Source organism: Trichoderma reesei (assembly GCF_000167675.1).
Source record: "Trichoderma reesei QM6a unplaced genomic scaffold TRIREscaffold_28, whole genome shotgun sequence".
NCBI lineage: Eukaryota > Fungi > Ascomycota > Sordariomycetes > Hypocreales > Hypocreaceae > Trichoderma > Trichoderma reesei.
The window spans coordinates 141202-163086 of NW_006711175.1; the positions used below are offsets into that span (position 1 = coordinate 141202).

A 21885-nucleotide genomic window follows, 5' to 3' on the forward strand; every position below is an offset into this window, starting at 1 on the left:
GGCTGGCTCGACAGGCCACACGGTGGGCTTGTCTCGGAGTAGGTAAAGGGGAGTTGATTCGATTTGGCAGAGCTGGAGCCTTGTGCTATCCTTCTTGACACTTGAGGAGTAGGGCTCGATCGGCCTGACTTGGGCGTGCTGAGGTTCACTTAGAATCATGTAAGGGCACGATACCACACAACTCGTGCCAGCTCGTATCTGTAATGATTGTACGGCAAACAGATAAGTCACCATAGGTACCTTTCTTCCCCATCATGCTCTACCTAAGTTACTACTCCTCGTTCTCCATGTACTCTCTCCCTCACGAGTCAACCTTTCTTCCCCCGGAATCCAAACACTTCAACACACCCTTTACTGCTACTACTAATTGTCTGCTAAGGCCTCATCATGCTACACACTGCCACGTACAAAAGTTCTACTAACGCACCATCACGTCATAACAAGCTGCACAGCACAGCTGGATCTGCATCCGGGGTATCGTCTCTCTTGTCCTACGATCGACACTAGGTACGAAGCCAAGACACGGCTCCTTTGCCCCGACGCCAATCTCGTCACGAATCTATCAGTCACTCACATGCAGTCCAGATACTATTACCAGACTGCATGCAGCAGATCCGGGGGTCGACCTATGTAGCAAACCTCCACAACATTAGCATGCCTCTAGGACGAGAAGAAGCCGGGCCTAGCTTTCCATACGACATTTCTATATCCATGGGCACTGAAGCCGAACAAAGGGCTCTTCTCTTGATCATACATATCCAACGAAGTAACCATCAAATAGCCACCCAAGGAGACCAGTTTTCGAGCTCTCCTGGTTCGAAGGAGAATGGTCCTTTCTTCTCCTCTCGGCAAGTGGCATGTGATGGCCACTACAGCTGCAGCCTTGGCAAGGACAAGCAATAAAAAAAAAAAAAAAAAAAAAAAAAAAAGCTGATGGCTGCATGTAACCCAGACTGAGACAACTATACGATGCCCACCTGCGGTGATGAGCAGTCACCCTCGAGCACCCCCATTCGCCCGTCGGTATTCGACTAGTAGCCAACCTTGGATGACCCATGACGCACTTCTGGTGCAATCACCTACTCACTACCTCTAATGGACTCTCAAACAAGTATAACCCGAGACCCAATGCTTGCCAAGGGCCTTCACGGGTGCAGCTGGAAGTCAATATTCAGGCATCCACACGGATACCGACGGCACCCCGGCTTCTATCCCCCGGTGGGAGCCTGCGCGGTGACAGCAAAGGGGAGTATTCAGAAGAAACGCCCTCTTACAGGTGTCACCCTGCCACTGGGCGGCCGCAGACTTGCTCCGACGTCAAATCTCAGCATCTAGATTGGCCGTACCATTGCCTCGACAGCCAGACACTCACAGTTCAGGTTCCACGCCGCAAGTGTTGCAAAGAAATCACATGCGGCTCGCAACTACAAGGCCTTGTGTCGCATTATCTGTGCCAAATTCGGCTCCCTCAGAGCCTACAATCCGGACTGTCTGCTATCTAGCTGTCGTTTTCCCATGCCACCCCCCCCAGCCGGTTCATACAGCCCTCGAGGGCTCAAACCTGCTACATTCTAATAAAGAAAAAGTGTCTAAAGCCACATGATACACATAGTGTACACGAAGAAATGGGGAAAGGAGATGATGAGAAAGAAAAGAGATACAGAGAAAAGCAAGCCAACTGGTGAAGGTTGTGCACAAGTTCCTCGTTGACGGTTGGGTCGAGGTGATGACTTATTAGAAACCGAGGACAGCTTGTGAATAAAGGAATGGAATGTGAAAGCAGAGGCAGAGAGGAAAGGAAAGGGCAGAAAACTGAAAGACAAAACACCTTTGCCTTGAGAGGTCGAAGCATTCAACGCCGCAAGGCCCCTTTGTCCGCTCCCGAGGCTGTCCTGCCCATGAAACCCACCAAAGATTCCCATCAATTCCCACCCGGTTGTACCAATTCGCCAGAAGGACTTTCGCCTTGTCAGCCGCTCGCCGGCCAATGCCAGGGCGGGGTGCCATGCCATGCCCGTGTTTGTCGCGTCGTCGTATTTGCTGCTGCCCCGTCGGTGTTTGTGTGTCCGTGGCGCAGGCGGGTTTGCCATTGGCCCCCCTTCCGCCGTCAGCCGGCTTCTTCAAGACACAGCCATGGGAGTATACAGACATATCACTTGATACGCTGGCTTCACCCTCCCCTTGCGTCTCGCAGACGCCCGACATAGGCATCCATCCCGCACTAGAAAGAAGAAAAGAAGAAGAAAAAAACAAAACCCATAATTCCATCCCGCCCATCCATCCAGCCATCCGTCCGTCCATCCGTCCTTCCGTCCAGTAACCCGTAAGACCCAGCAATAGGATTTCCTCCTTCCAAATTATTTCATGGGACCTAATCTTGCCGATAGTTGTATCCGCGCCATTGTAAAGGCCGTGCCGAGCATTCCCGTTGTGTATTGTACAATGACCCAAGCCTCCAATAGTGCGAGGGCAGCTTCGAAAGAAGATCTAGAAGATGGAGAGCAGGAAAGAACTTGTAGGAAAAGGTGCCTAGCCATCTTCCGTGCTGGCACTAGACTAGCCGGCATCTAGATCATTCACAGGCGTAAACATATTCCGCGTCGTCGTCATCGTCTTCGTAATGGCAAAGCAAGAGAAGATCAGCGAGACCCTCCGCTCGTACCGACGGCCGCTTCGAGGGAATCGTAGAGATCGAGGCATTCTTCGAGAACTAGGCGGCCAGTTAGAACAGCTTCTTTGCACTACCCAGAGGAAAGGAAAGGGGAGGGGAGGGCAGCCATGACATACTCGTCTCGATTCGATCCTCCCACACGCCATATTGATAGTCGACTAAGCCATGGCTCTCGATACCATCGCATAGCCGGATAAGCTCGTCGCCTAGCTTCTTGATCGTTTCCTGAGACATGACAACCTGGGATCTCGATGACTGCTGGCCAGACGACATGATTTCCTTCTGCCGGAAGCAGAGGGCTAACCAGGCGTGGTTAAAGTCGTTCCAGAGTTTGATCCTCTCGGCATGTAGGCTGGCATCATCTTGGCTGAGTCCTGTGTTGCGTGTAAGTACAGTGTCAAGCCGAGCAGGTTTCTTTGCCTCTCCATACCTAGCTCTACCACTTGCGTGAGCAACCAATTGGAGACGTGCAGTAGTGTTTCGGCAGCCCTTTCCAACGAGTTGGCTGAGATGTCCTGAAACACAGAGCCCAGTTGCCGTTGGTAGTTTTGCCACTTCTCCTGCAGCCCCGAGGAAGCATAGTCTTGCCCTTCCGCCATGGCAGAATCCGCTGCTCCCGAAGTCTGCTGCATGGCGCCTGCGGCAGGCATGCTTCCAGCGTAGCTCATGGGTTGGCTCTGCTGATATACCCCGGCCGATGCGCTGCTCCCCTGGCTCGGGTGTTGCATGCTCGCTGCTGCTGCTGCTGCTGCTGCACCCCCGGCTTCGGAGCTAAAGTATGTTGATGTGACATCCGGTGCCATCATCTGCATTGCTGCCTGCTGCCGTTGCCCAAAGTGTTGGGCCTCGTAGACTGGAGTTTGCGTGTTCGGCTGAGGCACGTTGTACATCATCATACCCGCGTTGTAGCCCCCGAAACTCTGGGTTTGGGGTCTCGAATCGGCGGCGTATTCCGACCCGTACGCCATTGCCGTCGATGGCATGTTTGTATGCGTCGAGAATGCAGCCGTGGGTTCCTGGTAGTACGTGCTGTAGGCCGGTGCGCCTCCCAAGCCTCTTGGTGCTGAGGAAGATGTGAGGGGGGGCGCTGCTCGATAGCGCTCAGAAGAACCGCCTACAGAACCTTGAGCTGAGTACCTGTGTGAAGGGGTGTGATGGCCAGGCGGGTCATTCTGCCTTCTATGCTGGTTGGGATTGTCCATGCCCCGATGGGCTCTGTCGTACGAAGTATTTCCTACTGAGTCCTATCGGCGCGCTGAGCAAGTGCTGTTGGAGACGAGTGTGCCGACAGGTCGAAAGGGACAGCTTCTAGGACGTACCGCTGGCCGGGTACAAACGAGTGACGGTGTTCAAGACGAGCTTGTGGTAGTATGAAAGAGCAGTGCGAATCGATGATTCTTGTTTGTCCGTGGACGACTATTGAGCGAGTGTGTGGTAGTGCGAACAGGATCTGTTCATGAGGCAAACATGGAGCTTATGAGTGGAAGCCGTTAAAACATTCGGCCCCAAACGACGAGAAGAAGCAGACAGTCTAGGAGGACACGCTGAGACGTCGAGGTCATATCCTGTTGGCAAGATCCAACCAGCCTCAAGAACCGACCGGTCTAGCAACAGAAAGGAATGTGTCTGAGATTTTTTTTTTCTCGGCTCGACGAGGTTTCGTATGTAACGGATACAAAGACGGTTACCCTCTGGGCAAATTCGCAAATTCTCAATGGCGGGCTTGGATTTGGCGGAGCCAACTGTCTATTGGTTCATCATGCCCCGAACGGCAGTACGTCAGGGACCGGGCACCAGAGAGGCGTAGGTTCCACCAGGTCGACCTAGTAGTATGTGTGTCCGGCTGCCTGTATAAAGAGCGTTAGGTAAAGCAACGGCACGTTGCTGGGAAGCGAAAGAGTTGGAGCCAGGTCGTGACAGTTCAAGGTGGGAGATCCGTGAGCGAGATTTGGGGGAGAGGGCCTATTATTCTCTTTGCAATATTAGATGCTTACCCTTTCCAAATCTGACAAGAGTGGGCTCGCTCACAAGAGAAAACGGCACCAGCAATCCAACGGGTTGGAGACAGGGAGGCCTAGACCAAATGAGAGATGGTGAGGGCAGAGACCTTTGCCAATCGGATGGTGTATGTGGGCGTGGGAAGTGCGACAAGAGTCGTAGGCACTGTAATGGCTGACGCCGCTGGTGAGGATGCAAACCCGGCTGGCATTTAAAACAGCAACAGCGGGGAATCGACCGAGAAACTAGTAGCAGGCCGTGTACTAGATCACTAAGTCGATGGAGCCTTGTTGGAGACTGACGGGTGACTGGCCTTGGAGGAAGCATCGGGTCTTATACCGAGGGGGGTACTCGTAAGATGGTTGACCAAGGCCGTCTACTCCGAGATCCACGCTAATGGAAGGAGGGGAGAGCGAGAGGGAGAAGAACAAGGTCGAAAGCAGAGTAATAGTGACCGCGAAAAAGGAGGCCAGAGTGCCCAGATCCGAGTACAGGTGTGTACTATTCGCTCCCCGAGGGAGCGCTATTACACCAGCCCGCGGATGGGCGAGTGTGGGAGGACGGGGCAGAGGAAGAAGAGCGACGTCAGCAGTATGCAGTCCCAGTGTGTCGTCTGCCTCGTAGGGGTCCATACAATGCGCGGCAACTCATAAACGCAGAGCAGGGCTGCTTGTCAATGGCGACTGACGACAGCCACATCGGCCAAGACATGCGCTTGGTATGACCCGGGGTGCTGGGCATAATGTCGTATTCTGGTACCTTGCGTTGGTCGGCCCTAGGAAAGACAACTTGGGGCGATACAGTCGGTAGGCTGCCACTAGTCTGCAAGGCTAGAGGGCAGTTTGTGATTGACGATTTGGATTGGGGATCTGCGAGTGGCCACCCCTGGTCATCCGGCACGACGGAAGAAAGGCTTCTTTGGAGGACAGGCCAGGGGTGCCCCCCTCAGACGGGGACGAAAGAGTGAAGGGCATCGGAGAGGCCACATCAGTGGCCCGCACGCAGCACTCTACCTGTGCCCTTGCGAAGCCGCAAGCCAACAGGTGTGTAGATGACGCGCGATTGGACGAAAGCCACAATGTAAAAGATCCAGACCTGGCCAGGATGGAAATCGAAAGGTGAGTTGACGTGCGCTCCGCCAGAGACCACATACACGAAACACGGTGGATTCCCATCTTCACTTGGTTAGTGGATGGGCTCGCCGATGGTTTGGGCTTGGCGGCATGAGTCGGCACTCCTGCTTTTCTCCGCTAAAAGAGAATCCTGTCAACGAGGCTCAGGCCCATCTTCTGGAACATGGAGCATCGCTTGTCGGTACGCAAGCCGGCTGCAAGGCATTGAAGAGCCGGTGCTCGACATGTGAATGAGTTTATCCTCTGGCCAGCTCACTCCGTAGGACGCCTAGGGATTGCCGGCGGATCTGACGAGCGTTGTGTTCCGTGCATGGAGTCTCGGTGGCCGGTCCGCCTATTCATCAGAAAAAAGAACGCGGATTAGAAGCAGGGCGCAGGATCGCAACGGCAAGCCACTGCATGACAACAACAGCCAGAACAACAGCAAGAAGCCCAGGGATTCTGCATGAATGAGGAGGGCGCCTGAGACGCTTCGCTGCCTGTCACCAGTCGAGTTAGGACCTGGATCAGTCACATCCTCAGGAGCTGAATAATGACGCATGACCGAAAGCGGACAGGGGGCTTGTTGAGACGGCATCCTCTCCAATAGAGCATGTGTATGTAGTATTGCTTTGCCTCTGCCGCGACTCTCGACTCTCCCAGCAGCCAGCAAGATCACGTCGTTGCTCAGGGCGCCAGGCCAGACCATGGCTAAAGATAATGGTATATGATAGCGCCTGGTGACTGGGTGTTTTGCCGGGATGAATTGGCCTAGTAACTGGGCAGCTAGCTCACTGCACGGGGATGACCGAAGTTTCATAGACCAAAGACGAATTGCTCTTCAGCTTGCGATTGCGGTCGCCCGTCAATCAGAAACAGCAGCAGTATGCCAGAGCTACCAAGCCCCAAGGGCTGGAAATATCCCGTCGCGCGGCCAGCCTAAAGGCCGTGTCTGACGAGGGGCGTCCCGACAACCCGGATCGTGCCTAACTGGGCGAGACAATCGACGCAATTGAGTTGAGTGTGTCGTTTTCCTCTTGGGGCATCCTCTGTGCTGACTTCTGCCTGCGTGTCTCGGTCAGAGTAGCACTGCCAATTCAAGGGCGCCGGATGCCAACGAGCAAATCACGGGACGCAACGCCCACCCTTCACATGTAGGGATCGCTCGTCCTACCCACAGCAAAGCAAAGCCATAGCTCAAGAATCTCTGATCCAAGGCATGCCGACCACTACTACTGCTAGTAGTAGTAGTGTAGCAATTTCATGGTTGTGTCGCTTGTTTAAAGCACGCCCCCACTGGAATCGACACACCTGTCGGACAAGGCATCTGCAGGGGCAATTGACAGATGGTAGCTGAACTGAGTTCTGAGGAGGAAAGCTGGGAGTCGAGGGAGGACAAGACAGATGGATTGGGAACGGAGGCGCAGAACAAGAGCCTGTGAGGATTTGGAATTCAGTTCGAGGGCGGAATCGAGATATTGGATCTCGTTTGTGCGTCGTATGACCCAGCCGGTATCACCAGCATCGCCCCAGCAGAGGCAGCCAACCTGGCCGGGTTGATGCCATCACAGAGATGAATCATGATGCAGGTACACCGATCCAGGTTGAAGACCGATTTGGGAGGCGCACGTGAGTGCTGCCGGCTGTTGCGAGGCAGGAGCGAGCTGTGATCAGAGACAAGGGAAGGCGTGGTCTTTGCACCTGCCCCTCGGTAGAGTAGAGAGATGAGGAAGGCGCTTCCAAAGCTGCGGCTAGGTAGGTATTGCGTCATTCTTCTTTCTTCTGTGCTTCTACCTAAGGTAGGTAGTATCTGTTTCTTCTTCTTCCTCTGTCTGCCAAAGTAAGAGAACTTCTTACTGTTTCTCTTCTCTTGCAACCTCGTCAAGCCCACCGACGCGACGCCCGTCCACTACATACCGATATTCAGGCACCGCGACACCGCCAGGAACAGGGGATGGCGGGATTGGGAGGACTTGACCGCGGAGTGGAGGCGCCGGGCGGGAAGGCCATGTGCAGCATGCGTCAAAGTCCACAGCCAAGGAACCTTCCAGTGGACAGGCCATGCTGCAACTCGCTGCAAGCAAATCCCCGGACGCGGCGACGGCAGCCAATCTGCGAGCCCGGACCTGGCAAATACAGGCAAAATGCTTCTCGCTAGGGCCGTGCTAACAGGCGAGCCAACGGCTCCGGTCCACAGCGACTCCATCGACAAGCAGCCATTCGGAGCCGCAAGAGCGGGTGTGGAGATGGGGGCTGGGCTTGTTTGTAGCGTGAGCAGCCAGGAACATATTTCGGACCATCGAAGCCTGGGAAACAGCATCAAGGAGCATTCTGGCGAGCTGCTGGCGGATCTAGCGAAGTAGAAAGGTACTGACGGATGGGCATCTAACAATGAGCAAGCGCAAGCCACCGAAGGATTTCGAAAACCGAGACAAAGACGGATTATTCCTGGAGCCCTGTGCTACGCATCGATCCCCAGATGACTTTCCACTAGTAGCTCGGTTTGAAGAGCCTTATGACAAGGCACGGCTAATGTATGAGTACGTTGTCATTCATGCGTGTCAGCAGCAGGTGCTTCGGTTAATAATAGGATCATGGTAGCAGTCTCTGTACGAAGCTCAAAGTACGAATCATTAGCGAGTCCCTCGTCATGCCCCCCCCCAAAAAAATCACCAATGGATGACATCGCGGCTGAGGGCGTGCGCTTTACAGGCATTAGCATGAGCCTCTTCTGGTCGAGAAAGTCGGCAGGGTGGTCCGATGTCTCACTGTCCAAAGGGCCTCTGCCTCCATGTAGCAGTTCACTCTAGGTACGCCTCCGTAGCATGTTGATGTTGCAATAGTTACAGTGACACTGCTCCCAGAAACCTCTCGGAGTATTGGTGCTGCTACGGAGTACCGGGATACAGAGAACCATTCAAGACGACTCGAAGTGATCGAGCATATTGAGGCGTACCAGATGTAGCAGATGTGGGTAGCACAGACTAATGATTTCGCCTGGCCTCACGATCGAACATCGTATTAAGGGTTGGTGCAGGGCAGGGCGAGTCTCGGTGCCTGGCAAGGAGGGAGATATGGGCAGCTGCATAGGCAAGAGTAGAGCAGGGCATTGGATGGATGAAGGTATTGGCAACATCCTACAAATGCTAACGCACAATTCTAGATACTCCTATTGCAGGCTTCTCCCGTCACCGCCACTGCGCCAAGTAACTGCCAGGCTGATGACCGACATTTCAGCTGCTTCTGTGCGGATACTACGATACGTAGTGCGAAGGTATGGTCCCTGGCTGTGTTTTACCCCAGCTGTCCTTTTTTTGCCGTGTCCCCTGCATCGAGAGTTTCGGGTTCTGATAAGCCCGGGGAGGCCTGTCATGCATACCCAAGGCATTCAGGGAGATGGAGACGGAATAAGCGCCCGTGTCTCGGGCACCAAGTTACTGATTGACTCCCGCTCGGCCATCGTACGATCTCATAGCACTCGCTGCTCGTCATAGCTGGCCTGGCTCAGCTGCCTGAAACTCGGTCAGGGCGCTATGAAGAGCTGACTTCGCTCGAAAGGCTGTATCAACCGCTACACATCCGAACTGCGAGCAGCAATCGCGTCAATTGCGGCATCCTTCACGGCCAATGTCTGTAATGGATGAAAAAGAAAGCCCTCCTGCGTCCCCCCTCTGTGACCAATGCCGTCTTCCATTGGCCGCCTAATAATCCTGCCGTACCCGCTCCCCCTGCTCCTTGTTGCCCTGGCCCCGGCCATCGACGAGCTCGGACAACAATCTACATGGCACAGAAAGAAGAGTGAGTGGCTTCGCGCGGCTGAGACTGCCTAATACCCTTGCTGACGGCGGGACCTGAGCCGACGTCATTGGTTTGTTGGCAGGGGAGGGAAAAGGGAACCTCAGGCATAGGACTTGGAACTTCAGAAACAGAAACAGGAGGCTTTGAGCTGAGTCTTCGTATGTCCGGTGTTGTGGCTTGCACTGGCTCTCGTGCCATACCATCTCTCGCCAAGGGGGTCCGGGTCGGGCGCAACTCAAACCGGATCCGATCCGGAAGACATCGGTTCGTCCTCCGTACTTGAGCATGCACCAATTGAACACTGAAAGCGCGCGGTGAAAGACTATGGCTGTTGGATTGGCTGTATCAACAAAGGCACGGCCGGCTCTGGACATTGCTGGACCCGGGACAAGCAACTTCCGACCTCGCGACCATGTAAGTGAGGACACGATGGCGTCGGGTCGTCGAAGTGTAGCTTGCGGCCCTGAAAAAAGGGGGAAAGGGGGCTGCATATTTTCGCACTTCAATGGGCAACTCGTGACCGGCGCCGGATGCTACATGTTGCAGCGGCATGTCGCAGGAACGGGCCGGTCAGCCTCGCAACCCTGGGCTTGCATGGTTCACCATGGGTGGCATAAGTGCTACTACTGCCACTGCCACTTCCACGGTAGCCCCAGGGAGGCGTGACGCACCGGGACTCAACTATGACAGCAATGCGTTGTCTCTCAGGCTGTCCATCACTGTCTCCTTAGAGGGCCCTCGGAAGTACAGTATCATTGGGTGTCGACCTGCTGAGCTGAGCCTCACCTGCTCGAGCAAGGGAGTCAGACAAGGGCCTACGATGACGTCCCTTAACCCTTTTCAACATCGTATGAAGCTGGGCGTTGACAATGCTGACAACATGTAAGTCAAAGGATTCTGCACAGCTGACTCCATTCTTACAAAGGCGTACGAGTGGCAAGCAGAGAGCCATGTGCCCACCTAGTAATTGCCCACAGCCTCGTAGAGACCACGAGGCTCGATTCGGTCATACTTCATTATAACATTTAATGCTTTCCAGCTTGGGCCCAACTCGGCTCAAACGGCCCCCAAAGCAGCAACGTCTGGGGTTCTATAAATACAATTTGCGTAAATGTACAATATCGCGCTCGGCATCCCAAATAAGCGCCCCCCGAGGCTTGGCCTCACGCAGGACATCTGCGTAATCTTGCCCGGTCGAGCTTCCAAATGCTGCAGAAAATCCAAGCCCATACAGCTTCTATCGCTTGACCCAAGCAGGCATCTTTCTGGCTTTGACATGTCCATGCTTCTTTCTTTCCACTGTCCTGGGATCGCGCGTAATGCAGCCAGCTAGATGCGGGAGACACAACGTTAGCAATCATCATAAAGATTTCAAGCGAGTGAGAAGAATAACAGAAGAAGATGGAGATAAACAAGCTGAGGAGCCCAAACAGTTAGATAGATCATACCTCTTCTTAGAGCCGTCTTCAATGCAGGCTCGTGAGCAACCAGCGCCTTTGCAACGGCCAAGGTGATAGCCTCAGCCTGTCCTGTCGTGCCGCCTCCCTCAACCAAGGCCCAGACATTGTACTTGTCCAGCCTCTGCGTAGCCGTAAGGGCCCAGACTGCGCTTTCACGGTCGTGCACCCGGCCAAAAGCCTCGCTCAGCGTCTTGCCGTTGACCAGGATCTCCCCAGTGCCCTCCACGACAAAGGCTCGGGCCGTTGATTCCTTTCTCTTGCCCACGCCGACGGCTCGTCCAAACTTGTCGATTGTGATCGGGTTTGGCATGTTCAAGAACGGGTTGATGTCTCTGGTGAACTCCGTCAGGGCCACCTTGACCTCCTGCGGCCGCAGACTGGGCTCAATGAGGTTGAGGCGCTTGGCGACCCGCATGACCTTTGCGTAATGTGACGCCTTGATGGGCTCTCCCATCTGTGCTCGCATCTCCTCCAACTTCGTCCATGGCATCTGCGGCGCCTCGCTGGGGGGAACCGTGGGGAGATGGTTGTACTTGGTGAGCAGCTTGGAGATGCCAATGTATAAGTCGTTGAACTGGGGCTCTCTCGAGAAGTAGGACGGCGTTGCCGGCACGACTCGGGCATGTGTGACGCCTTGGTACGGGATCGGGACAGACGCGGCGACTTCAACCTCGAGATTGGGAGGCGTTGTCTTTTGCGAGTCGCTGGTTATTGAGCGAATGGCGAGTGAGAAAGTCGACCGCGGGAGCACTGCCGTCCGCCATTGAGCTGCGGCAATCGAGCCTGCGCACTTTGCGTGCCGCAGGCCAGTTGCCATGGTCGCCATTGTTGCCGGGCGTCGGTCGAGGGCGGATTCGAGCAATGACGATTCGCTCTTGATACCACAGAATCTTTTTGCCCACGATAACCTCGCCTGCTTGAAGCCTGCGTGCGACATTCAACCGGCGCATCACGTGCAGATAAGTGCAGCTGATTACTGCCTTATCGGATGGAATTGAGCATCACACCAGCCACGTCACAGCCACAAGACCCCACTCCGATATCCTTGCTTCAGCTTGCTTCACCAGCCACCGCGGGGCACTGACTGCATCCCCTCATTAGAAAAAAAAAAATTCCTCTATCGCCCCGTTCTTCTTCTCTTCCCTTCTTCTCCCAAGCTCAAACAACTCTTGTCAAGCATCACGACATCAGTCAAAATGGCCTTCGGAACTCTCTTCACCACCAACGTTCGTCTCCCCTCCAAAGAATCTCTCTGCTCTGCTCAACTTTCCAACATGCTTACCTTTTTCGTGCCTTACAGGACCAGCCTCGTGCCGTCGCCACCAAGGCCGTCGCCAAGGCCAACGGCCTCGAGCTGAACGTCTCGCTCGTCGAGGCCGGCAAGCCCACCGCTGAGCACCTCAAGGCTCACCCTCTGGGCAAGTTCCCTGCCTTCCTTGGCGAGGACGGCTTTGCTCTGAGCGAGAGCATTGCTATTGCCATCTACGGTATGTATATCACTCTGCGAACCTTGGACGTCTTGTCTCTGGTCCCTCTTCCTTCGACCTGGCCCCTTGCAGCCTCACGCCAAAATGATGATTGTATTTTAAGTTATCCCTGTCTGAAAGAATTGTTATGAAAACTTTTCCTGTGTTGATAACGACAACTTCTGATCCTGCACTATCTCTCTCCTTCAACTCTCCACTTTCACTGTGTCACAAGGTGTGTGGTGCTCTTGGCTAACATTACGATAAAGTCACCTCCCAGAACGAGAAGACCACCCTTCTCGGCAAGACCAAGCAGGAGTAAGTCGCGCATATTTTTTTCTTCACCCAATTTAATCGAGCAAAATCGTCTAACAGACGACAGCTACGCTTCCATCCTGCGATGGATGTCCTTCTTCAACTCCGAGATCGCCCCCCAGGTCGGCACCTGGATCAAGCTCCTGACCGGCGCCCTTCCCTACAATAAGAAGGCTGTCGACGACATCGCCAAGGAGGTTGGCCGTGCCATCGACGCTGCTGAGGAGCACCTCACCCACCACACCTACCTGGTTGGTGAGCGCATCACCCTGGCTGATCTCTTCAGCGCTCCCCTCCTCAACCGCGGCTTCCAGAAGTTCTTCGACAAGCAGTGGCGCCAGCAGCACCCCGCTGTCACCCGCTGGTACGAGACCATCACCAACCAGCCCATCTACACTGCCGTCGCTGAGAAGGTTGCCTTCATCGACACCCCTGTCCTCACCAACACCCCCCCTAAGAAGGCTGAGCAGCCCAAGCCTGCCGCTGCCCCCAAGCCTGCTGCTGCTCCCAAGCCCGCCGCTGAGGAGGAGGAGCCTGCTGCCCCCAAGGCCAAGCACCCCCTCGAGGCCCTGCCCAAGGCCTCCATTCCCCTCGATGAGTGGAAGCGCCAGTACTCCAACAACGACACCCCCGTTGCCCTCAAGTGGTTCTGGGACAACATGAACTTTGAGGAGTACTCCCTGTGGAAGGTTGCCTACAAGTACAACGATGAGCTTACCATGACTTTCATGTCCAACAACCTCATCGGCGGCTTCAACAACCGTCTGGAGGCTTCTCGCAAGTACCTCTTCGGCTGCGCCTCCGTCTACGGTGTCAACAACGACTCCGTCATTGAGGGTGCCTTTGTCATCCGCGGCCAGGACTACCTGCCCGTCTTTGACGTCGCTCCCGACTACGAGAGCTACGAGTTCACCAAGCTCGACCCCAGCAAGCCTGAGGACCGTGCCTACGTCGAGGCTCAGTGGTCTTGGGACAAGCCCGTTGTCGTCAACGGCAAGGAGTACCCCCACGCCGACGGCAAGGTCTTCAAATAAAGAACCACAGTGGAAGAGGTTGACGAGTTACAATCATGAAGTGATGATGGGTTATGGGTAAATAAGGAAATGATGATACACACGCCTGAGCAGTCCTGTGCGAAAGGCTAGCGGGCTATGCACCGCGCCAAACCAACAATACAAAGTCGTAAAACATGTCTAGCTGCTCGTGCTCGTGCCTGTTCCTTGTGTATCGCGTGATGATGGAAAGAGCCAATATGTAAAGAGAAGTGAGAATGTGGGGGTATCTAGTAAAGGCACTATGGGAGTTGTATGCTCTAGGCATGCATCATAAAACGGTGCTTGTAGAGCACATGAATCTATGTAAACAGCGTAAGGAGTCTCAGAAACTGGACTTTGATCTCTCATCATGCCATGCCACCGTCTTTCTGCGATGGCGGCAGTCTATAGTTGGCGTCGATTCTAAAGGGATGACGCCGTATGTAGCTGCTGATATTGGCCTGGTAACAGAGCGTATTCAGGTAGTCGTGGACCTGGGGCAGCACGTCGGCAGGCTCGTTGGCGAGGCCCTCAAACTCGGGCAGCTGGAGAATGTTGTAGGGCTCGCTGCGGCCCTTCTCGGCCGAGTCGTCGACGAGCACCGTGTTGGTCTGGTCCCAGCGCTGGCCGTGGGCAGCGGCGGGATGCGAGGCGGCGACCTGGGGGTCGTTCCAGATGGTCGACAGGCGCTTGTAGCACTGGACGCGGGAGGAGTAGTCGGCGGGCGACAGGCCGAAGCGATCGCGGCCCCAGATGACGACGCACTTGCTCCGCTGCTCGGGGGAGAGCAGCTGCGAGACCATCTTGTCGACGTTTTCGGGGCGGGCCGAAGACCAGATGGCGACGTGGAAGGTGTCGACGCAGTAGTCGAGGAACTGGCGCGCGTGCGGCCGCTGGATGAAGTTGAAGGGGTTGCGCTTGTTGGGGCGGTAGAGCAGCGTCCCGTTGAGGTCCATGATGACGAGGATGCGGCGGGGCTGGCGGAGGGTGACGGGCTGGGAGAGGGAGGTCTTGATGTAGAGGGGCGTGGGTTCGGGGATGCCGCCGGATGCCGCGCTGGGGGCGACGCGCTCGTCTCGTGGGAGGGGTCTGAGAGCATTGAAGGGAGGTGGTGCGGTGAAGTTGTTCGGAATCATGTTGTTGAAGAAGTGGTTGTGGAAGGGGTTCATGTCGAAGCCGAAGTTGTGGGGGGCGTTGAGGTTGAGACCGAAATTATTGGGATGGTTGAAGTTGAGGCCGAAGTTGGCATTGGGATTCCTGAAGTCGCTAAAGCTGCAAACAAGAACCGGTCAGTGATGAAGCCTACAGAAGCGCATCAGGTCAATGTGACAGAAGGAATGGCTCATCATACCCAAACTGGCCAGGAGCAGGCGCAGGAGCAGAAGCCTGTGCATTTGCGGTGCGACTCGCAGCGGCAGCGGCAGCGGCAGCCTCAGACTCGGCCTGCACTCTCCTCGCTTTCGCCTTCTTGTTCTCCTTTTTGGCTTTTCGCGGCGGCGCGTATGGCGCTTTGGCCTTTGGCTGAGGGTTCTTAGCCGGTGCGCTGACGAGGCCGCCATCCGGGGTCGCTGCGATCGCATGCGGCGCCGCCAGATTGTTGAGCAGGGTCAGCCCCGGGATCTGAATGGTCTGAGGCGACATTGTGGCCTCCTGCTTGCTTTGCTCGCTCGTTAGGGGACAGTAGTCGGCCGTGGTCGCGCGGCGTAATGCGAGCGGCGGATCTGGACTCTCGCGGATCTTGAGCCAGGGCGCCCTGGAGGGAGGAGGAGGTTGTCGCGGGGGACTGCGGTGAGGAAGTCGTCGTCGGCCTTTGCTGGTATAAGAATACGTTCGGGGAGCGGTTGAAAGGGTGCGTATGAAACAGCCAGGCTGTGAGGCTATTCTGCGACGCCACATCAAGTGTTGATCCAAGTTTTGCAACTTGACATGCCGAGAGGTGGTGGGAGTTGCTCGGGGGACTGAGGTTTGTTTTGGTTGTTTCGTTTGTTCCAACTACCTAATGAGAGGCGATGGGGAATTTTGGTGTTGAATCGAAATTTGGGCGCTAAGTCCCATATCAATACCGGTTACTTGCATAGTATATGCATCAAGGCCAGGTAGCGAGCCAGGATCTATTATCGATAAGATATGCTCCAGAAAAATAATTTGTCTAGCACGAGATGCTGCAGCTTAGTAGCGTCTCGTTATTATGGCAGGATCCTCAAGTCGACTACCTTACCTTACTTGCTACTGGTTACTAGTACACTAACACAAACACCAATTCTGCATCCCATTGACAATGTCTTCCAAACGAAAACTCGGCGCTTTGGGGCTCGAACGCCGTGTCAAAGCTCGGCGCGAAGAGGACTGGGAGCCTGGATTGAGTGCCAGCGACGACTCCTCAGGCGAAGAGGTGTCAGAATCAGAAGTCGACAGCGGCGACGAGGACGAAGACTCTGCTTCAGGGTCTGGCTCAGAAGTATGCAGCTTTATGCAACACACAGGCAACAATACTCTTCGAGTTAGATCTACGTTTACTAATTCGAATGTCTTCCAACAGTCTGAAGAAGCCGAAGAAGATGAACCCAAGACAGACTTCTCATCCATTTCCTTTGGCGCCTTAGCCCGCGCAGCAGCCAGTCTACCACCGCCCGACAAGAAACGAAAAAAGGCCGCCGATGGGAGCAAGGACAAGGACGAAGCACAACCAGGAGCCCCATCATCAAGGGAGGCGCTGAGGCAAGAACGAGAGCAGAGGAAGAAGAGCCGGATCGACACATCATCAAAGCGAAGCTCCAAGCACGCGCCGCAGGAGATGACATCCAAGAAGCCCGTCAGCAGACGCCGCGAGATCCTGCCCGACCCGCGCCGCAAGGCCCGCGACCCGCGCTTCGACGTCCTGACGGGCCCGCTGGACGAGGCCAAATTCGCCAAGAACTACGCCTTCCTGGACGAGTATCGCGAAAAGGAGATGGCGGACCTGCGGGCGCAGATCAAGAAGACCAAGGACGAGTATGCCAAGGAGGAGCTCAAGCGGCAGCTGCTGTCAATGGAATCCAAGAAAAAGGCCCGCCAGAAGAAGGAGGAGGAAGCCAGGCTGCTGCAGGAGCATCGCAAGAAGGAGAAGGAGTTGGTGGCGCAGGGCAAGCAGCCTTTCTACCTGCGCAAGAGCGAGCAGAAGAAGCAGCTGCTGCTCAACAGGTATGCCAACATGAGCAAGGGGCAGGTCGACAGGGCCATTGAGCGGAAGCGCAAGAAGGTGGCGTCCAAGGAGAAGAAGGAGTTGGCTCACCTGGAGAGGGTGTCGAGGCGTCATTAGGGAATGCCCGCGGCTGTTCACTTACTACTTGCTACCACCTTGCTTTCCATGGCCGTCTTTGTATCGCACTGTACTCTTCATGCGTTATGACGGAGGTTCTGTAATAATTCACTTCTGTTTCCTTGGACCTAGCGGGCGTGGGAAGACACTACTGCAGAAAGCGAGGAGCTATAACCGGTTCTATTCACTTACCCTTCTCTCTGGGTCGTCTCTAGGTCTACGAGCGGCAACCAGATGATGGCTGCCAGTTGGTGGAAGCCATTGTCTCATGAAGTCAATACCAGAAAGCAAGTCTTCGTCGCCAAGATTTGAGCCCCAGCAACTTCATGGTATCGCAATCAAGCACAGGAGAGTTAAGTTTAGAGGCTTACACAAGACAAATCCCACTTGCAAGACCGCAGATCTTCCCTACCCTAACCCAAGTCTTTGCGTCACAGGCTGACTTGCCCCTAATGGAAAATCTAGAGATTGCTTCATACAGTATCAGAGGAGACTCTTGAGAGGTCATAAATCCCCGAAGCTAATCGCCCAGATGGTGTGAGGCAAGTTGCTGGTACTGCTACTGCAGCCCGTCGGCATACTGATGACTTGCATCTCATTGTTTCGATTGTCCCGTTAAGCGCGCGTGGGTTGGGTCAAAGGAATGTCATGACTTATCACCTCAAGGCCGACTTGTCAACTGCTCCATGTCTGTGATATCAAACGACGTCGTATGATCGCCAACCCTCAAAAAGCGGCCCTTCTTTGCTAAGGCGTTGAGGGCCAGAAACCAATGGGCAACAAGTAATCTTCGCTGCTGTATCACGATAAGCCTGAGGAGAAGTTGCAAAGCGAAAGGAAGCAGTTGCCACTTCGTCACAGTCGGGGATATGACGCTGCTCGTGCGAGTCGGATGCAACCCTAGCGGTCTCTATCGATCGATTGGCTCCAGCACGGTAGCTATGTGGATGGCCAGGTTTCGAACGCCAGTTTCATCATAGCGATCGGTCAACAGCCCAATCTCTGGAAGCTATTCGCATGGTGTATGCGACTTCTCGTCTTCTGGAAGAACCCTTCCTACTGCTGTCACAACACAGGCGTAGCCTCGTGTGGCCCTCACAGATAGGGTTGGTCGACTCTTTGCCTTGAAAGGGGGCAAATAGCAAGGTCCGCGCAACGTCATACACAGCCATGCGGGCATGACGTGAATGGCATTCTCTTTGCTCATCACACCCCCACAAGCTACATGTGCATGTCCTTTGTTGCTTATTGCACTGGGAATAGCCTCTTCTCTAGCTCTAGGTAAGTCGCCGTCTTTTTGGCAACAGTTCAACCTAAGGATGACACGGAATGATGCGGATGATGATGTTGTTGCTGACCATTTTGCCAGGCAACAAGGTCTGCACCCAGTCTTCCGGATGGGGCAATGCTGGCTTTCTTGCAGGACAGGGCCATGAGTGCCGGATTGTTCGTTGGGGGCCATGATCGTCTCCTCTTTAGGTGCCAGTTGAATTGCTGAATGACCCCTTGAAGACATATTGAATAGGTGCAGCAAGGTGAAGTGGGTGAGCCGCTCGCTCACCTGGCCAGCTTCTCCCCAAAACGCAGCAAGAACGTCTCGAGGAAAAAAGGGGTCCATGCTGTGGCGTGGAGTGGATCACCAGGTGTAGATGAATTAAACTGGCGGTTACGGCCACACAAGATCTGGGAGACGATACATGGAATTGCTGGATCGAGCCACGCTGGTTGGCCTGTAGAGACACCCTCGGTCCACAGAAACGTCGAAAACCTCGCGGATGGTGCCGTCCAACACGGCGAGCCTCACGAAGGCAACTCAAAATAAGGATTAACGATCTATTAGGCCAGGCTCCATCGAGAGCTTGGGGAAATGATGCGATGGTGGGCAAAAGCTTGGTTCGCTTGGCACAGGGAACCTTGTCGAAAAGCCAGGACGTCGATCTTGGGTCTGTGACGCAGGAACCTTGAAGCTTGCTCGAGGTGGACCCCAATGATTCAAACATGCATCCAAACGTCGTTGGGGAAGCCGGACGTATGTACTCCGTATGAAGCGTACCCTAGCAAGCGATGGGTTGTGTGTTATTGAACAAGCGCCTGGCAAGTTTACTAACAAGCCTTGATCAAGAGAGCCGAAAGGTTGACGATCATCAACACCAAGTGGAAGCTTTCACACGAGGTGGCAGCCCTCCAAGGAATGCCTCAAACGCACCGTTATGTCGTCGAAGGCCGTCCGTGTGGAGCTCGTGACGGAGGAGGCGAAAACGTCGCCCGGATCGAGCAGCGTTTTTACGTCTCAATCACCGTCACCGTTTTCCCCTGTGGGGCCGAAGGTGACATCACGCACCGCGGCTTCAGTCGAAAGTCCAGCCAGGTTTCTGCTGCTGATTCGGCGGCACGGGCCCCTACAGTACGGCCGCCATGGCAGACGAGGCCCTCGTCGTACTGTTGCCCTCCTTGTGCCGTTTGTGACTTCATTCAGACGGGACGGCGCAATGCCATGGGAGAGGGTGGAATCGAACCAAGAGCAGGCGGATCTGGGCTTCTGTCGCTGTGGTTCATGTTCCATGTGAAGACGGCAGTTGGAACTCTTCTTCGAAAAGAATCATGTTAAGGTAATCTCAAGTGGCGCCGCTTAGATCTCGATGCGTAAACTTTGTTGAGATCAAAGCCATAATAGACGGGTATTATGTGATTGTGCACTGAACATGTCCGTGTCTTCTGTTTGGCTAGTGGTGACGATGGCAGCGAGTTCCCCTAAAGTCTCATAGCATGTCGACTTGGGACTGGACCAAAAAGCAAGACGCAATTAATGAGCCAAGGAGTTGAAAGGCTGGTCTAATTCGTCCACATCTTCTCGTCTTCTGGAGATCTTTGGGCATGCACAGTACCACAGTACAACTTGCTGCATCTCGCGTCGAGCATCGGCCAACGGCCCAGTGTAAACGTCCGCAGGGCCCGGTTTTCCAACGTGACGGAAGCTCGAGAATGGAGATAGCAGAGCTGATGCTCAATACCCATGTCAATCATGTGCCGAGACAAGTCGCATGTCTGGTCGCAAACCTTGTCAACCTCTGTTGTGCCACAAAGCGAAGGCCTCGAACACTTCGAATCCCACCCACAGTGGCCTGTTCGAAAATGGCGAGATAGGTACGGGTTGTCGGCCCATTGATGGGTGCATCTTGTCGTGGATAAGAATGGTCCTGCTGGTGTGCCATTATTACCGCATTGCCTTCCATAGGATGATTGCAGCCTAGTTGCCAGCCGCCACGAGCAACAAAGCATCAGCGAAGTATTCATGCTCGTGGAACGAATGGCTGGGACGCGGCACCACGGTTGCACGTAAGGAGTGATCCGCGTAATCACCGTACGATGCCGAATGCGTAGACGGCCAAGACGGTATAGATCCTGCAGAGTGCCTATCCGTACCAGAAACGGCCTTCGCAGCGGGCAAAGCGAGGCATCATGACATGCGCGTGACGAGCATGAGGCACACGCTGGGTTGCTGCTGCTCATTTTCCAAGGCCTGCTGCAGAGACAGATCCTTGCGTACTGTCTTGTACGGTAGCCATGACCTGGGGCCACCGTTTTCGCCTGTCCGCCCCCAAAACTTGGAAGAAGCCTTGGGAAAGCGTTCTTACACATGTCCACCGTACAAGACAGTACGAGTACCTGTACGCAGTGGCATGCCAGACGACGATCGCCATCCCACCAAGGCGCTCCACTATGATTGTGGTGGCGTGGGCCTCAGCAGGACCCTGAGCGAAGCAGCAGCCCATCCGGTCCAAAACGGGTGTCGAGCTCATGCGGAGGAAGTGGATGAGCGGCGGTGGAGGCGTCTAGGACCGATGGGGATTGCGAGGCGATTATCAGCATCACTCGCGGTGGCCAAACAGCAGGCTTCGAGCAGGGAACAGGCCCTTGTCGACGTGCTACTGCAGCGCTTGTTAGCAGGTCGTACGCCATTTTCACCTGAGCTACCGCCGGTTGATTCGTCCAGATGCCGATCAGCTCGTTTGTATGTATGGAGAGCGGCCGTTTTGGCTTGCGGAGGGGGAGGGGCGTGGAAGGGGGTGAGGGCTTGTCCTGTGTGTGTGTGTGTGTGTTGCTTGTGCGTGTGTGAGGCAGACTATGGGGTCTAGGGCAGAGACGCAAAGAAAGGGGACAATACATAACACTGTACTGAATGTAGGTATGTACACAGCAGAGATGGTGGTTGTCGAGGACCCCTACTAGGTAGTCTTGCCCATGCAGCCCATTCTGATTACTGTATGTACAGCACAGTAGGGGTTCCAGCCGTTGTCTCTGGTCGGCGAGATGCATGTCGAGGTCGAATGAGGGGGAAGAATTGGGTGGAGGACCCCGGTGGTGAGATTTATAAAAAGACCCTGAGATCCGCGGCTGGGCCTCGTTCCTTCCTTTCTGGCTCGCCACGACGACATCTGTGCTTCTTTCCTGCCGCAGCCTTGTCCTTACTTGCTTCATCTCGCGTAATACGTCATCGACGCCCTACTCCAGCCTTGCCTACCACTATCTCGCCTTTTACTCCTGTCTATATCAACCTCTTCTTCTCTCCTCTCAGACAGCCCTACACGACAAACAATCTACAATCATAATACAGTGTCTTAACACATCAACCTCAACCACCACCTTAACTTCTCATCTATCATCAGCCTCTCCGATCTGAAGTCGCTCAGTCTCCAACTCACTCAACCTCAAACAACCTTAACACCCAAGCT

The 21885-nt window shown here is 54.7% G+C and overlaps 6 protein-coding genes across 6 annotated transcripts; 3 read left to right on the forward strand and 3 right to left on the reverse strand.

Annotated features, from left to right (window-relative positions):
- Positions 1 to 2556: 2556 nt before the first annotated feature.
- Positions 2557 to 3842, reverse strand: TRIREDRAFT_111638 (uncharacterized protein; the record flags this gene model as incomplete). Its single annotated transcript, XM_006969075.1, has 5 exons — positions 2557 to 2567; positions 2663 to 2710; positions 2788 to 3045; positions 3102 to 3734; positions 3809 to 3842. 5 exons carry the CDS (start codon positions 3840 to 3842, stop codon positions 2557 to 2559), a joined length of 984 nt encoding a protein of 327 aa, XP_006969137.1.
- A 6850-nt stretch (positions 3843 to 10692) lies between these two features.
- TRIREDRAFT_123900 (uncharacterized protein) lies at positions 10693 to 11865 on the reverse strand (the record flags this gene model as incomplete). The annotated part of the gene is made up of 2 exons (XM_006969076.1): positions 10693 to 10908; positions 11028 to 11865. 2 exons carry the CDS (start codon positions 11863 to 11865, stop codon positions 10817 to 10819), a joined length of 930 nt encoding a protein of 309 aa, XP_006969138.1. The 3' UTR covers positions 10693 to 10816.
- A 361-nt stretch (positions 11866 to 12226) lies between these two features.
- On the forward strand, positions 12227 to 13854 carry TRIREDRAFT_123902 (uncharacterized protein; the record flags this gene model as incomplete). Its single annotated transcript, XM_006969021.1, has 4 exons — positions 12227 to 12265; positions 12340 to 12526; positions 12775 to 12823; positions 12888 to 13854. Exons 1-4 carry the CDS (start codon positions 12236 to 12238, stop codon positions 13852 to 13854), a joined length of 1233 nt encoding a protein of 410 aa, XP_006969083.1. The 5' UTR covers positions 12227 to 12235.
- Positions 13855 to 14252: 398 nt separating this feature from the next.
- On the reverse strand, positions 14253 to 14915 carry TRIREDRAFT_41001 (uncharacterized protein; the record flags this gene model as incomplete). The annotated part of the gene is made up of 1 exon (XM_006969001.1): positions 14253 to 14915. A coding segment is annotated over one exon (663 nt), but the record flags the coding sequence as incomplete, so codon positions are not given.
- A 1217-nt stretch (positions 14916 to 16132) lies between these two features.
- TRIREDRAFT_111644 (uncharacterized protein) lies at positions 16133 to 17152 on the forward strand (the record flags this gene model as incomplete). The annotated part of the gene is made up of 2 exons (XM_006969022.1): positions 16133 to 16312; positions 16394 to 17152. The coding sequence occupies 2 exons, from the start codon at positions 16133 to 16135 to the stop codon at positions 17150 to 17152; spliced, it is 939 nt and encodes a 312-aa protein (XP_006969084.1).
- Positions 17153 to 19150: 1998 nt separating this feature from the next.
- TRIREDRAFT_111645 (uncharacterized protein) lies at positions 19151 to 19760 on the forward strand (the record flags this gene model as incomplete). Its single annotated transcript, XM_006969023.1, has 2 exons — positions 19151 to 19181; positions 19264 to 19760. The coding sequence occupies 2 exons, from the start codon at positions 19151 to 19153 to the stop codon at positions 19758 to 19760; spliced, it is 528 nt and encodes a 175-aa protein (XP_006969085.1).
- Positions 19761 to 21885: the final 2125 nt, after the last annotated feature.